This window comes from Colius striatus, unplaced genomic scaffold, assembly GCF_028858725.1.
Source record: "Colius striatus isolate bColStr4 unplaced genomic scaffold, bColStr4.1.hap1 scaffold_48, whole genome shotgun sequence".
Lineage (NCBI taxonomy): Eukaryota > Metazoa > Chordata > Aves > Coliiformes > Coliidae > Colius > Colius striatus.
In genome coordinates, this window is record NW_026908529.1 from 788,820 (window position 1) to 802,613 (window position 13,794).

General features: G+C 50.0%; 1 protein-coding gene across 1 annotated transcript; it reads right to left on the reverse strand.

Annotated features, from left to right (window-relative positions):
• Window positions 1-11,581: 11,581 nt before the first annotated feature.
• LOC133629505 (basic proline-rich protein-like) lies at window positions 11,582-13,333 on the reverse strand. Its single transcript, XM_062020163.1, has one exon. The coding sequence runs from the start codon at window positions 13,331-13,333 to the stop codon at window positions 11,582-11,584; it is 1,752 nt and encodes a 583-aa protein (XP_061876147.1).
• Between the last annotated feature and the right edge of the window lie 461 nt (window positions 13,334-13,794).

The window sequence follows — 13,794 nt, forward strand, 5'->3', positions numbered from 1 at the left end:
TCCTACAGCTCCAGCTGAGCCGATGTGGGTAAGGAGATGTGAATAAGGGGAGTGGAATGAGCTGGAAAGGAGAGCCCTGAACTGTTACCAGAATGAGAGAAGCTCATAGAAACCGTTCTTAACAGATGGATGAGACCAAGGCAGATGGGGAAAGTCCTGCCACCCAAGAGCTGGGAAGCAAGGCTGGGCTGGTGGTAACACATAACTGCAACACAGCGGACATGTTCACTCCTGCACTTGGCCAGCCCCAGGGACCTACTTCAGACAGGTCCTGAACAGCACCAGGGCAAAACAGGGGACAGACCAAGGGAGAGTGCCCAGCTGAGCAGAGGAACAAAGCACAAGTTTGGGCACTCACAGCCTTTGGCACAGAACGGGGTCAGTATGTCACTGTCAAAGGGCCGAACTTTCCAGCTGCTCTCCAAGACAGGTTGTGTTCCCAGCTCTGCTGTTTTCTAAAGAGGAAGCTGGCACAGAAGTACTGCAGAAGTTGCATGGCTTCTACAGTGATTTCCTCAAAGGAACTTACTCAGGGCTGGGATTTCAGAAGGTAAAGCATGAATACCTCCTCCTCCTCCTCCCTCCTGACTCATTTCACCTGGTTTGAGATGCTAAGAATTCTTCTACTTCTGGATTTCATTCCTGCTTTTCCCATTTTCCAAGCACAGGGCATTTTTGTGGCTGTTTGCTTTTTCCTTGCTTCACAGTGATTCGGGTGGATGTTTCATTCCTCCTTCCAGGGGCTTATGGACTGCAGAGACCGCTGTAGCTGTGTTCCCTTCCATGCAAACTGCCGTGTGAAATGAGGTCCCTCTGGCCTACTAACCCCTTTCCAGCAGCACTGTGCATTTAAGGAGAGACTGTAAGAAATAGGGAGGTATAGCTCAGGCATTTCTTCAGTATCAACACTTGAGCCACAAAAGACAATTCATGGATGTGTTAAGTATCTGAGCTGCAGGATGCAGCTTCCTCTCGGATCCTCAACCAACACTGGAGATGATTTGTGCAGAACTGATGCTGTGAGTAATCTGCACACTTAGACAATAGGCTAGAAAGGGGGAGAAATACAAGTCTGAGATGTGCTTTCTTGCATGATGTTATTGGCCACAATAAGCCACAAACCTAGTGGGAACTGCTTGTAATAGGAGCAGCAAAATGTTGCTAGATTTAAGGACAAAGGGGGAAAAAAGGCAAAAGCCAAGAAGCCTGAGAGCTTTGTGCTGCTCCAGTACTCGTGATATCTTTGCTGGAATACAGTCAGTTAGGGACACATATTTGCTCTGTTTTTCAGGCTGACAACTTTTTGGGAAGTTTATCAACAGCTCAGTTTTTTCCAAGAGTGGGACAAAACCAGAGGGCTCAAAAGAGGGGTTAAAAATAGGTAGCTCTTAAAAATAGCTGCTGCTAGATGCTGTGGATTGGAGGCTTGAAAGCTGGCTTGAAGGTGAATCTCTAGGGCAAGGGGTTAATCTTTCCTTTTCTTTGTGCAAACCCATCCAAGTCTAAGTTAGAAGCCTCTGAAAAGTGTTACTGCATGTATTCATTAGACAGCCCTTGTTAAAATCTGCATCATCCATCTGTGTTTAAGAGCTCAGCAGCCTCAGCCCTTCCTGCATACCAAACATACAGTGTGCTTGCAGGACTTGGTCCATCCAGCCTGATGAGAATAGAATCAGATCTCCAAGACCAAGTATTTATTCCACTAAAAGATGAAAGGAAGAGGGCATAAGGGAGGAAAGACAAAACAACTACCACTGAGTCATAGAGTGGTAGGGTTGGAAGGGACCTTTAGAGATCATCCAGTCCAGCCCCCCTGCAGAAGCAGGTTCACCTAGATCAGGTCACACAGGAACGTGTTCAGGTGGGTTTGGAAACCTCCAGAGAGGAGCCTCCACACTGTCCCTGGGCAGCCTGGGCCAGGGCTCCCTCATCTCAGCACTGAAACAGTTTTTCCTGTGTGTATAGCACCCAGTCTGTATGGACCATACAGTGTTTGGCATGATGTCATCTCCAGCCTAGGGTGGAGATAACCTTCAGTCTTCTGGAAGTGACAGGTGAAGAGCTGCGCTAGAATAGTGCCCCAGAGTGAGAGCACAAGTGGGGAAGCCTCGCCTGTCTGCAGCAGACTCTCTCCCCAGGTCCAGCACACAGCATTAGGAGTTACTTTCCTCAAGAGAGAATAGATTTGTCTTCCTGCCTGTTTCCATAGCTCCAACAGTCAGGAGCCAGACTGCAGGGCCCAGAGATCAGCACTTGAATGCTGGAGCAAGGGACTATCTTTCAGAAGACCCGGAAGAAATCCCATGCCAAAGCTTCAATGCAGAGAACACTGTTTAGTTTTCAAATCTACCAAATCCACCACATGGTCACTTGAAATAAAGACTCCTCCTTCCCATCAGAGGTGCCTTCCAAAGGAGCTCTTCACATGCTTTGGGTGAAGGCAGGTTTCTGTGCTGAAACAAGACCAAGCAACAGCCAAGCCTAATTTTCTTTGCTGCGAGCTTGTGTTAAGAACAGAGTAGAGCCTGAATAAAGTTGTCCTTGTTTTCTGTCTGCATGCCTGTACACATTTTTCACAGTGTTTATAATAAGGAATCCAAATTCAGTGCTAGAGTGAGTAGATGCCATTCTGAAAACGTGCAAGGAACAGATGAAGGGAGTAGGAAGGTGTCGTTTGTGCGCAGCCTCATGTAGAGTAAAACAGTCCCTGCGCAGCAGATGGGTTTCTTAAGCACATACACTGGGTTTGGAGTGCAGAATGTTTCCTTTAATCAGATGTCTCCTCAGGCCTCGTGTTTTTGGAGTATTTCACCCTCTGTCGTCGAGAGAGGAGCCTTCTCTCACTTACAATGAAGCACCAGCATATATATTGAGGCCCTTGCTGTGGTGGGGGAGGTTCTGCTCCCCCTCTGCTCTGCCCTGGTGAGGCCTCATCTGGAGTCCTGTGTCCAGTTCTGGGCTCCTCAGCTCAAGAGGGACAGGGAAGTGCTGGAGAGAGGCCAGCACAGGGCCACCAAGATGATCAGGAGACTGGAACATCTTTCTGATGAGGAAAGGCTGCAGGACCTGGGGCTGTTTAGTCTGGAGAAGAGGAGACTGAGGGGAAATCTCATTAATATTGACAAATGTCTAAAAGATGGGTGTCAGGAGGCTGGGTATCACTTTTTCCTGTTGTATCCAGTGACAGGACAAGGGGTGATGAAAAGAATCTGTAAAAAGTATCTAGCTGAAAAAAAATTTACTGTAGCCATGCCCATTCCCCAGGCCAGTTCCAGTGAGGAAAGGCACCACCACGTCTGCCAGAACCAGTTTGAGACAGAGTACTTTTCTTCAGTGGCCCTTACAGCTTAGTGAATGGCTCCAATTTTGATGTGTGAGATGTCAACCCTATGAAAAGAGACCAGACCTAGGAGAAGAATCAAGACCTACCCCTGGGACAGGTACCATGTCATGGCCAAGCAGCACCTCTTTTTCTTTCCTTATTCTGTGGGTTTTATCCCTGGCTGTTATATGTCACTTTTTGTTTTGGATATCTAAAAGATTAAATAAGTAGGATTTGCTAAGATCTCCATTCCATGCTTCCTTCTCTATTCATGTTTAAACTTGGACTCTGTCTGCCTAAGTGTTTTCCAAACTCATTCTGATGGGAAGTAGAATGGGATATTTAAAGACAGTCAGAAAATAACTCAAAATGTATTAAAATGCCGTGCTGCTTTTTCAATTGTCTTTCATTTCATTAGAAGGGTATGGGAAATATGAAGGGAGACTCTCCTGTATGAAAGCAGTCTCCATCTGAACCAGTGGAGCTTTCAGTTCACCCTTTAGCCATGTGGTTTACTTCTGCAGTTTAATCTATGAGTGAATTCTGATTGACTGAACGTGAAAGGGGCAGAGGCAAGCCACAAGTAAAACAAAATCCTTTGAAATGGTATTTTTGATCACTTTTAGCCTTGGTTACCAATTAAGGTATCACTCCTTAAATTTGTGATTGCCAATAAAAGCCACACTGCAGACGAATGCTTGGAAACTATCACTCCAGTGGCACGTTACTCTAGGCCAGTGGGGATCCAGTGAAGCTCCTTCCAAACCATGGTAACTTCTCAACCTGTTTTTTCAATATGCAACAGAACAGAGAAAGGCTGACCTAAATGCTTGTAATTATTTCTCATGATTGAAGCGAGGGTAGATGAAGAACCAAAGTGAATGTATAAGCCAGCTGTGGCTTACCACCCACAGATGCAGAAGGCGGGCGCTTTCTCACTCTACGTCCCCAACTCAAGTAATCATTTCCTTTCTTCACCATTGTATACTTTGAAAAATGGTCTGTATTTTTTTTTCCTACCAGCTAACAATTCAGTTTTTGGAGCCTGCAGTTCCCTGAGGAACATTAGTTCAAACTCCTTAAATCAAGCTGCTCTAAAGAGCCAGACAGTCTGAGTTGATCAAAACTGCATACAGTGCGATGCGATAAAATCCACAGACCAGGCTCGGCCACAGCAACACAACGTTTATTCCTAACATTAAGCTCACATTTTCTTATGGCTGTTTTTCTTAAAGTCCATACATATTGATTTAAAAAGCATTAAAATGTTAATGGTCAACCAAGCACACGCCACTGAATTCCTAAGAAAGTATTTGAACATGACTCTGGTCCTTGTGAAATAATCGTTTAAGCCTGAAGATCTTGTGCACTAATTCAGCTTTACCTGAAACCCCTCATCCTGCACCAGACTTGTTGCTGTTGCTTTTGCTGAGCATATGATGAAAAGCTACCTATTATTCCTCCTTTTTCAAAAGTGCCATCATCCCCACTGATAATTACTCTGTAGAGGTGCATTCTCAGACTTTTTGGTTTGAACTGGACCAAACAGGAGTCAGAATCCTGACATCAGAAGTAGAACAAGCATTTCAAAACGTGGCTACAGACTACCCCTTTGGGTAGTCAGCTGGACACAAGGAGACCTGAGCTTTCATTCCCACACTCCCATCTTTTTTGTCTTTGGTGTCAGTGTAATGTAAAACATAGAGGCAATTCAGACTGGGAACCACTCAAATATTAGTCTCTTTTTAGGGCTGGCTCTTACAGAAGAGGTCCTCATCATAGAGACCCACCCCCTTCCCCACCTCTCATCAACCTGATTGTGGGGTCAAGATCCACAGGCCACATCAGTCCTGGGAAATAAAACAGCTCAGGGCTCATTTGCTGACCCTGTGACTAACTAGCCTGATGTGTTCTCACAGCCACACAAGAGTTTAAATAGGTTATCCCTGCAACCAGGACAAAAGCAATCTGCCTATTAGGGCTTAGTCCTTGGTAGTTCTCCATCCACAGCCTGGCAATAGTTGTTTTGCCAGGGCTTAGTTGGCATAAAAGCACTTCATGGACTGCTGGCAACCAGTGCTCAGGCATTTCCCCTGGCCCTGGTAATTTTGCTAATTCAGATGGAGCCAAAGAGTCTTCACATCCCTGAACAGGCAGATCAGCAGTGAGGATCTGGGCACAGGATTCTCCATCCATGAAACACACATGATGGGGGGAACAGACGGATTGAGAGCAGTAATCACAGACTGACAGCATGGTAGGGGTTGGAAGGGACCTTTAGAGATCATCCAGTCCAATCCCTGGAGTTATATATGCTGCCTCAGTCTAGAAAGCTGATAGAAAGAGTTTACAGCTTCCTCTTTGGTTTGCTCTTCCTGATCAACCCATCACCAGTGGATGCCATGGTAAGTTTCTGGATGCACACCACTCAGTTTCTGCACCATCTTAAATAATGAGCATAACCCCAACTTTCAAATTAGTGTATCTGAGTCACAGAGCAAGGACAGAAATGATCAAGCATGGAAGAAGAAATAGTTATTGCTTTGGAATTAAATGTAGTCTTGTAAAGGTGGTGACTACTGGTTTAGAAAAGGTGTGGAAAAGTCAACAGCTGAGGCTCAGCAGAGTGCTTTCAGCATGCTTGTAACAAAGGCTGCACTGAAATGCAATTAACTTGGCTGCAACAACAACAAAATGTCTAAAAAGGCATTTGTGATAAAATATTTGTCTCTGATGACCATATTGAATGTTCATGTGCTTAGATATCTGCTTACACTCACAAATGGGACGCTCTTGAGAATCTTAGACTAAACTCTAAAGCTTCACAAGATGCTGCACAGCTTTCACTCAGCCACAAAATAAAGAACAACAGTATATTTTGGCACAGCTTCTCCAAACTAACTGTAAAAAGAACCTCAACTTTCTTTCTTTGGCCCCACTGGCAAAAGTAAACGAAATAGAATGAAGACACGAGAAAACTGGGAAATGTCTCTGTTACTAACATTTTCATGGAGCCTTCAAAGAATTGTAACAATTGCAGAGGGTAAAGGAGACTAGTGGCTAAAGGGAGAAAAGCCAAAGTTCTGTAACTGCACACAGCCATTGCCAGCTAAGAAACAGAAGAGAGTTTAGACTTTCATGAGGCACAAGCGGGTCTGGGGAAAAGAAAACAAGAAACAGAGAACATGAGCCTCACCAGGTCCTATCTCACACTTGATCTCGGTTTTGCTGCCAGCATGCTGGGAACACTTAGCTTTGGAACTGCAGCAATTTTCCTTTGATTGAGTTTGACAGTACACCTGAAGTGCTGTGGTTTGATTGGGTTTTTTTTTAAAGAGGTGTGAAATGGAGTATATGGGAGTCATATGATTTGCCAGCAGGCTTCAGCCCCATAGGGTGTAGAGCTGATAGACACTTTCCAAAGCTGAAGGAGCAATCTTATTGCCATCTTTCTGCATTAGTGCTCCTGAGACCACTGGTGAATCATGAAGCTGTATGAAGAGGTCCACAGCAAGTCTGCAGTGCCACGGGCAGTGAGAGAAGGCTGCTCCTCTGGGGAAGGGGGAACAGGAAAGCCTGAGGGGCAGGGGCCTTGAGAACACAGGCACAGAGCAGGCCTGTTGGTGGCAACTAAGGCCAGACAAGCCCATGAGGATGAGGTGGATCCAGGGACAAGCCTGTCACCCATCAGTGTCCAGATAAACAGGCATGGCCATGGCTGCAGCACAGCTGCAATGGAGCTTAAGCTGGGAAGAAGGGTGAGAGCCTCAGCCTAAAAGCAGCTCCCTGGCAAAGGAGCATCAAGCCTCCACTGAGGTTTCATCTAGCAAGCTACCACCTATACTGTCTCCTAAGTTAGCCCTGAGCCCAGCCAGCCACATGCCCAGAAGGGGGGATGCAGACAAGATCGCCCCACACCAGCCATATATCCACTCTAAGTTTTCCCCACATTTCTGTTTTGCTTTTGTCTACAACAGCTCCTTATGGTATCTGTTTCAACACTCTTGTAATCTCCATTCTGCAGACAAGCATCTAAATTACTTTTTTCCTCTCTGCTGCATTTCCAGGCCTTTTTTCTCTTCATTCTTTTAGTGTATCCTATTCGCCCACTAACTTCCCACGCTTCCCTCATGGTTTCACAGTCAGTCTCCCCCACGCATAGTCCCAGTCCCTGCTCCTCACAACGAATAGGAGAGATGCTGCTGCCTCCCACAGATCCCTATGACAGCTCTTCCAGCCAACAGGAACCCTGCTCTTCATTATCTCGTACTTCACATATTGTGGATTACACTGTGATGGCAAATAAATACCAAATAAAGTCTGCCTCCGCTCTTCAGTTCCTAGACTTAGGTTTTTGCCCCTTGAACAGTCCTGATCTCAGGAGACTCTTCCTCCTAATCTATTTTCCCCCTCATCCTGCTCTGGCATTTGTCTTTTTTTTCTCCATTTGACTCAGACAGCTTCTTCCTTCATGCTTTCAGAGTGTTAGCAGTAAGGTCATTAAAAGGACATGAGAGGGTAATTTCTGGTTCTTATTTCCCAAGCAAGAACCTGTCTGGGAAAAGGAGCAGCTAAAAGCCTCCACAGAAAGTTTTCCTTGAGATTCTGCAGCCTGGACAAGGAGGAGGAGCCTGTACATGAACTACCCATCTGCTGTAGAGGACCCAGTGCACATAGGGCTGCTCGGTGTTCACGGTTGGAAGTGACCTGGGGTTTTGTTTTGGATGCAAGGCTTAGTAGATTTTCATAGAATCACAGAATGGTAGGGGTTGGAAGGGACCTTTAGATATCATCTAGTCCAACCCCACTGCCAAAGCAGATCCACCTAGATTTTAGCTGTTAAGATAGTGTGTCAGTGTGTGCAAGCTGGGGTTTGGCAAAGGGTTGTACGGCTCAGCCAGAGCTGGACAGAATACTGGCACAAACGGCATTTCCTTGCCATTACACCAGATTTGAAGTGCCTGCTGGAAATGTTGGGACCTCTAGATCATTGTGAAGAAAACAGCATCTTAACATGGAACAAATGTATGTATTTTTTTAACCTTCTTCATGGAAATAACTGGGAAAAAACGTAAACAGCTCCTGACAGGAGGCATAAACAACTTCCACAGATATAAGCAACTGGAAAGCTGTCTTCTCCTGGGAAATTTTTAGGTATTTTTAGGTAATTTTAGTAATAGCTGACACAAACACACCCACTTATAAAAAAATAACAGTCCACAGCAAAACGGCAGATTAACCTCCGTGCAATCTCCAGAAGTGCCTGCTCAGACCCTGATTAAGCTGGCATAACACAAGAGTAACGAAGGAGCTGGCAACTGGGAGCTGACACTGTCAGGAAAAAAACCCCACAACACGATCAAACAGAATGCCAAGAGGATAAATGTGGAAGGATGGGAAGCCTGCTGCAGCACAAAGCAGTGGGAGACTCTCTGTGGGACAAAGAAATGTACTCTCTGGTCTGAGGAGCTGTGGGGGTGGAATAGGAGCGACCACTCTCAGTCTGTAACGCCTGGCTTTGCACTGGCTTGCAAACGCTGTGAATGTGCTGGAGGTGTTACCCAGAACCTCAGAAATTCCCTTCCCACCATCAGTGTCTCAGCTCCTTCTTTTCACACCTTCAGTGAGTATTTCCCTCAGTAGAAGACACTGTTGCAGATGGCAGACACCGCTTACTGAATGCTTGGGGGATTTTTTTTACAAGGGTGAAAAAGCTTCAGTAGATCTCACTGGCAAAATATTCTATAGAATGATCTTATTACCATTCCAGAAGTTATTTTTGATGGCAGCACAACACAAAACAACTAAATGTTGTGGTTTGCCTTCAGGCTGTTCTCAGTGATGGCCAATGATAGGACAAGGGGCAATGGGTATAAGCTGGAGCAGAAGGGGTTCCAAAGAAACACAAGGAAAAACCTTTCCACTATGATGGTGAGGGAGCACTGGCAGGGGCTGCTCAGATGGGCTGTGGAGGCTCCTTCTCTGGAGACATTCAAACTCACCTGGATGAGCTCCTGTGTGACCTGCTGTAGGTGGTGCTGCTCGGGCAGGGGGCTTGCACTGGATGAGCTTTTGAGGCCCCTCCCAATCCTCGAGATTCTGTGATTGTGTCATTCTGTGTGTGGAAGATATAGCATTAAAAACTGACTTTTATTGACTAATTGACTTTCATTTTTTGCAAAATATCTTCAGTGCTTTTATTTTCTCACCAGGGACAATACATCAAACAGGTCACCTTAGGAAAAAATCTCAGACCTCAAGAAAACACTTAGAACTGTTCAATCTGCATAGGAAGAAACAAATTTCATAGAATCACAGAATGGTTGGGTTGGAAGGGACCTTTAGAGATCATTCAGTCCAACCCCCCTGCAGAAGCAGGGTCACCTAGATCAGGTCACACAGGAACGTGTTCAGTCCCAAGAAGGAGCCTCCACAGCCTCCCTGGGCAGCCTGGGCCAGGGCTCCCTCACCTCACAGTGAAATAGTTTTTCCTTATGTTTAACTGGAACTTTTAGTGTTCCAGTTTCTTTCTGTTACCCCTTGTCCCGTCACTGGATACAACAGAAAGAAGTGACGTCCCAGCCTCACTTCTTCCTTCATCACCAAGTTCTCAGGGAACACCCTGTGAGCAAGCCCAGGAAAAAAAAAACGCTGAAAAACTGAAAGTAATAAAAAAGCCCATGCAGTGTTTCCAACAGCCTTTCAAACTGTTTGCAGTTCAGTTACTTTCTGAGAGAGCTCCATTGTGCTTCTCTTCCACACAGAACTTATTTTATACCAACTTGCTATAAATTACATCATGTCATATGCTGAGGGTACAAATCCAAAGCATGTGGGTCGGTTAAAATAGCTCAGTATAAATGCCAAGAACTCTTCTTCATCTATTAGAAATAAAGAATTAAAGTTCTGACCATGGTTTGGTTTTGATTGTTTGTTTTTCAGAAAAGATCACCCATTCACAAACTCTTAGCAAAATATAGTGAGAGCTGTGGGAGGGTAATATAGCTATACACCCAGCTAGATTTACATACACACACACACACATAGTGCACACTAAATTTTAAGTAATAAACATCAGGAATACTAGCAAAACACAGCTACTGAAATCTTGTCTGGGAAACACGAACAAAGTCGCTTTCTAGGGCCGCACATAGACGTGTCTGAGTGGGATGGCATCATTTGGTGACTCCCTGCATAACACTCTCTCCTGAGCCCTGAAATTATTTCTCTGTCCACCACAAGACCTTTCTCAGCTAAGTAAGGCACGGTGTTTGAAGGCTTGAGAGGCTCCAGAGCTTGCTGAATCACAGGCTAAGAAAACACAATTGTAATGCAATTCGTTATCCATCTCTTTGCTCCCAAACTATTTTTGTACCTCTTCTACAATTCCAGCCAAATCCAACATGAAGGACCCAAAAATACTAAGTGTCGTGAAGAATGCTACTCTGTGTCCCTACCAGAGGAAGGACAGCATGACTTCACCTCCTGCTTGGCTCAGCAGTCAGCTCGTCCTCATCACAAACGCCTGGTGAGCCTGCCAGGGCGCACACCGCTGGGAGCCGTCTCGGTTTTGCTGTGGCATGGAGGAAGTGGGGACTGTTGGAGCCTGTGTAGAGGATGGGTAGGAAAAAAAAAGGATGTGGAGAGTTAATCCATGGGTAATTAAGCTTTGTTAACACTGCTATGTCTAGAACGACGCACTGCACACACTCGGGTGAAGCACGTTTATGACCGTACGTGAGCTACCGCTGGGTGACTCTGTGGGTTAAGTCACAGAATTATCTAGAAAGGTGAAGCCTTGGGATTAATAAAGTCTCACATGCTGGGAAAGGAACAGGATCGTGGTGCAAGATGGAATGAGCAAGCTCTGGACAAGCTGTCTGTACAACTATAAGCCTGCCTGGTTTGGGGATGTGGCCAGCACATCGTGAGACCCACCACCAGCAGGTCACAGCCACAGCAGGTTAAGCTGGTGTTAAACAGTGTGAGATCCTCCACATGAGAGTGAAAGCTCACCTGCCAGCACCAGATCTGGACTGGACATGCTACACAGGATGAGGCTGGTCCTCGGGGCGCTGGAGCCAAGTGCAACCACCACCATACACAGTACGAGACCAACAGGCTCCTTCGAACACCAGGGATGGGGCCCGGTGGCTGGATGAAGTGAGCGGGGCCCTCCAGGCTGGCACCCAAAGGAAGCGGCCTTCGTACCCTTGCGCACCGGGGTCCACGGGCTGCTGCGCGGCCCGGGCCCGCGCTCTACCGGCACGGCAGGAGGGGCGTCGGCGAAAGACAAAGCCCAGACAGGTGAAGGCGGCGCCGGGAGGGTGGGCGGCGCTGAGGGGGCTGCCCTGAGGGGGTTGCCGGCGGGCGGGCGGCGCTGAGGGGGCTAAGCGTGGGCAGGAGGCTCCCGGGGATCGTGCGGGCGGCTCTGAGGGGGCTAAGCGTGGGCAGGCGGCTCCCGGGGGTCGGGCGGCGCTGAGGGGGCTGCGCTGAGGGGGCTGAGCGCGCGAAGGCGGCTCCCGGGGGTCGGGCTGAGCGCGGGAAGGCGGCTCCCGGGGGTCGGGCGGACGGTGCTGAGGGGACTGAGCGCGGGAAGGCGGCTCCCGGGGGTCGGGCGGGCGGCGGCCCCGCCCCTCCCCGCCCGCTGGGTCGCGCTGCCCTCGAGCGTTCCTCGGCGTGAGCGACCGCCCGAGCCCTCCTGCCGCTGCGGCTCGCCTCTCTCCACCTCCTCCGTTCCATCCTCCCGGCGGGCTCAGGAAGGCAGCCGCCGGCGCAGCCCCGCTTAGCCCGGCCACCATGGCGCGCGGGAGGTAAGCGAGCTCCCTTCACCTCTCCTCCGCCGCGGGTCTCGCCCCGCCGCCGGCGCCGCACCTGCCGGGGCGTGCGCGGGCCCGTGTCCCGCCGCGGCTGTGGGGAGGGAGCGGGCGGGCGGGTTTCTTTCCGAGGCCGGAGCGAAAAGTTGCGCTGGGGCGGAGCGGAGGCGAAGCGGCCCCGCATTGTTGTGCTCGGGCGCGGGTGTTTCCCTGCGCTGCGGGCGGCGGCGTGGCGGGTGTACTTCCGGGTTCGCACCTTTTTTTCCCTCGGCCGCCGCTCCGCGCCCCCTCCTCCGCCGCTGCCTTCGAGGGGAGCCGCTGTCAGCACCTGAGCCGCGGCTCCCCCTCGAGGGCGGGGGGCGGGGAAGGGTGCGGCGGGCAGCGGCCGCACGTCAAACACGGACGACGACGGCAGCCGTAGCGGAGGGACGGGCGAAGGGACGGAGCCTGTCCCCGGCGCCGAGCGGGGTGCGGGGCCGGGAGCCGCCGGCACCGCCGCCCGGGGGCGAGGTAACGGGCGGGCGGCGGCCGCGGGGCCGCTGCGGCAGCCCGACGCCAGGGGGCGGCCCGCGCCCTGCCGCCGCCGGATTGGCGGGGAGCGCCAGGCCGGGCGCCGCGGGCCGGGACCGACCGGCGCGGCGGAAGGCAAGGCCGGCAGCAAAGTGCGCGGACGGCGGCGCCGGGACCCGGCCTGAGGGCGGCCGAGGAGCGGGGAGGATGCGGCGGCGGTGCGCCCCGCAGGGCGCGGGGTCCGGCCGCTCGGTGGGAGGGGGCGCGGGGCGTCGCGCGCGGCGGCGTGTGCGCGGTGCGGGGGGCTGAAACGCTGCGCCGTGGCGGGGCCGCCATTTCGAATGTCTCCCTGCCGCGCCGCGGGGAGCGCGGGGTCGCGCCCGGCCGCTGCCCGGCCCCGCCGGCGGCCGCCCCGCGGGGCTGCGCGGAGACGGCCCGTGCGGGGGGAGGGGGCTCGCCGGGTAACGCTCGCGGCCGGCTCTGACGCGGAGTTACCGCTGCCGGCGGGACGCGGGGCGAGGAAGAACAAATAAAAGTGCAGAAGTGCCTCCGAAACGCCTGGTCTGGTCTCACGCCCGCGGGGGAGAGGCGGCGGAGTCGGTTCGGGCGCTTCTTCGCGCCCGCCGGCTGGATACCGGGTGGTGGCTGCATGCCGGGGTGTTGGGCTGAGGCTGCAGCGAAGCATGCAGCGGGTCAGATCAACAGCGACTAAATTAACCTAGCAATAAGCAAACAGCAGAAATGCACGTAAATATCTCGCTCGAGCCGTGACTAAATACGACATCGGCGTAGCTAAATAAATCTAAAACCTCGAGGTTCATTTCAGTGTTTTGTAACGTGGGGGTTTTTGCTTTATCACGAGGGAATTGCCCGTTTTAATCTGATACACGTAGTAAGGTATTTGATTCATTTACTTGTTTCTCTCTCACCGGTTTTTAGCAGTTGAGTTGATTACGTGTTATATTCTTACAGCGATGGGACACAATAGCCGTGCACTCGTCCATTGTGTTTGCAGACTTGGTGCTCCTTCCTTACATAACTGAACTTGCTGTGGTTTGTAAACAGGCCATGTACGGGGCTGGGGAGTTTCTCCCCATCTAGTAGCCTGGTTTGCAATATCACATCTTGAGTAGAAACAATATGAGT

Coding starts and splice junctions, on each gene's coding strand:
- LOC133629505 (XM_062020163.1), bottom strand. CDS start 13,333: ATGCTTCGCTGCAGCCTCAGCCCAACACCCCGGCATGCAGCCACCACC.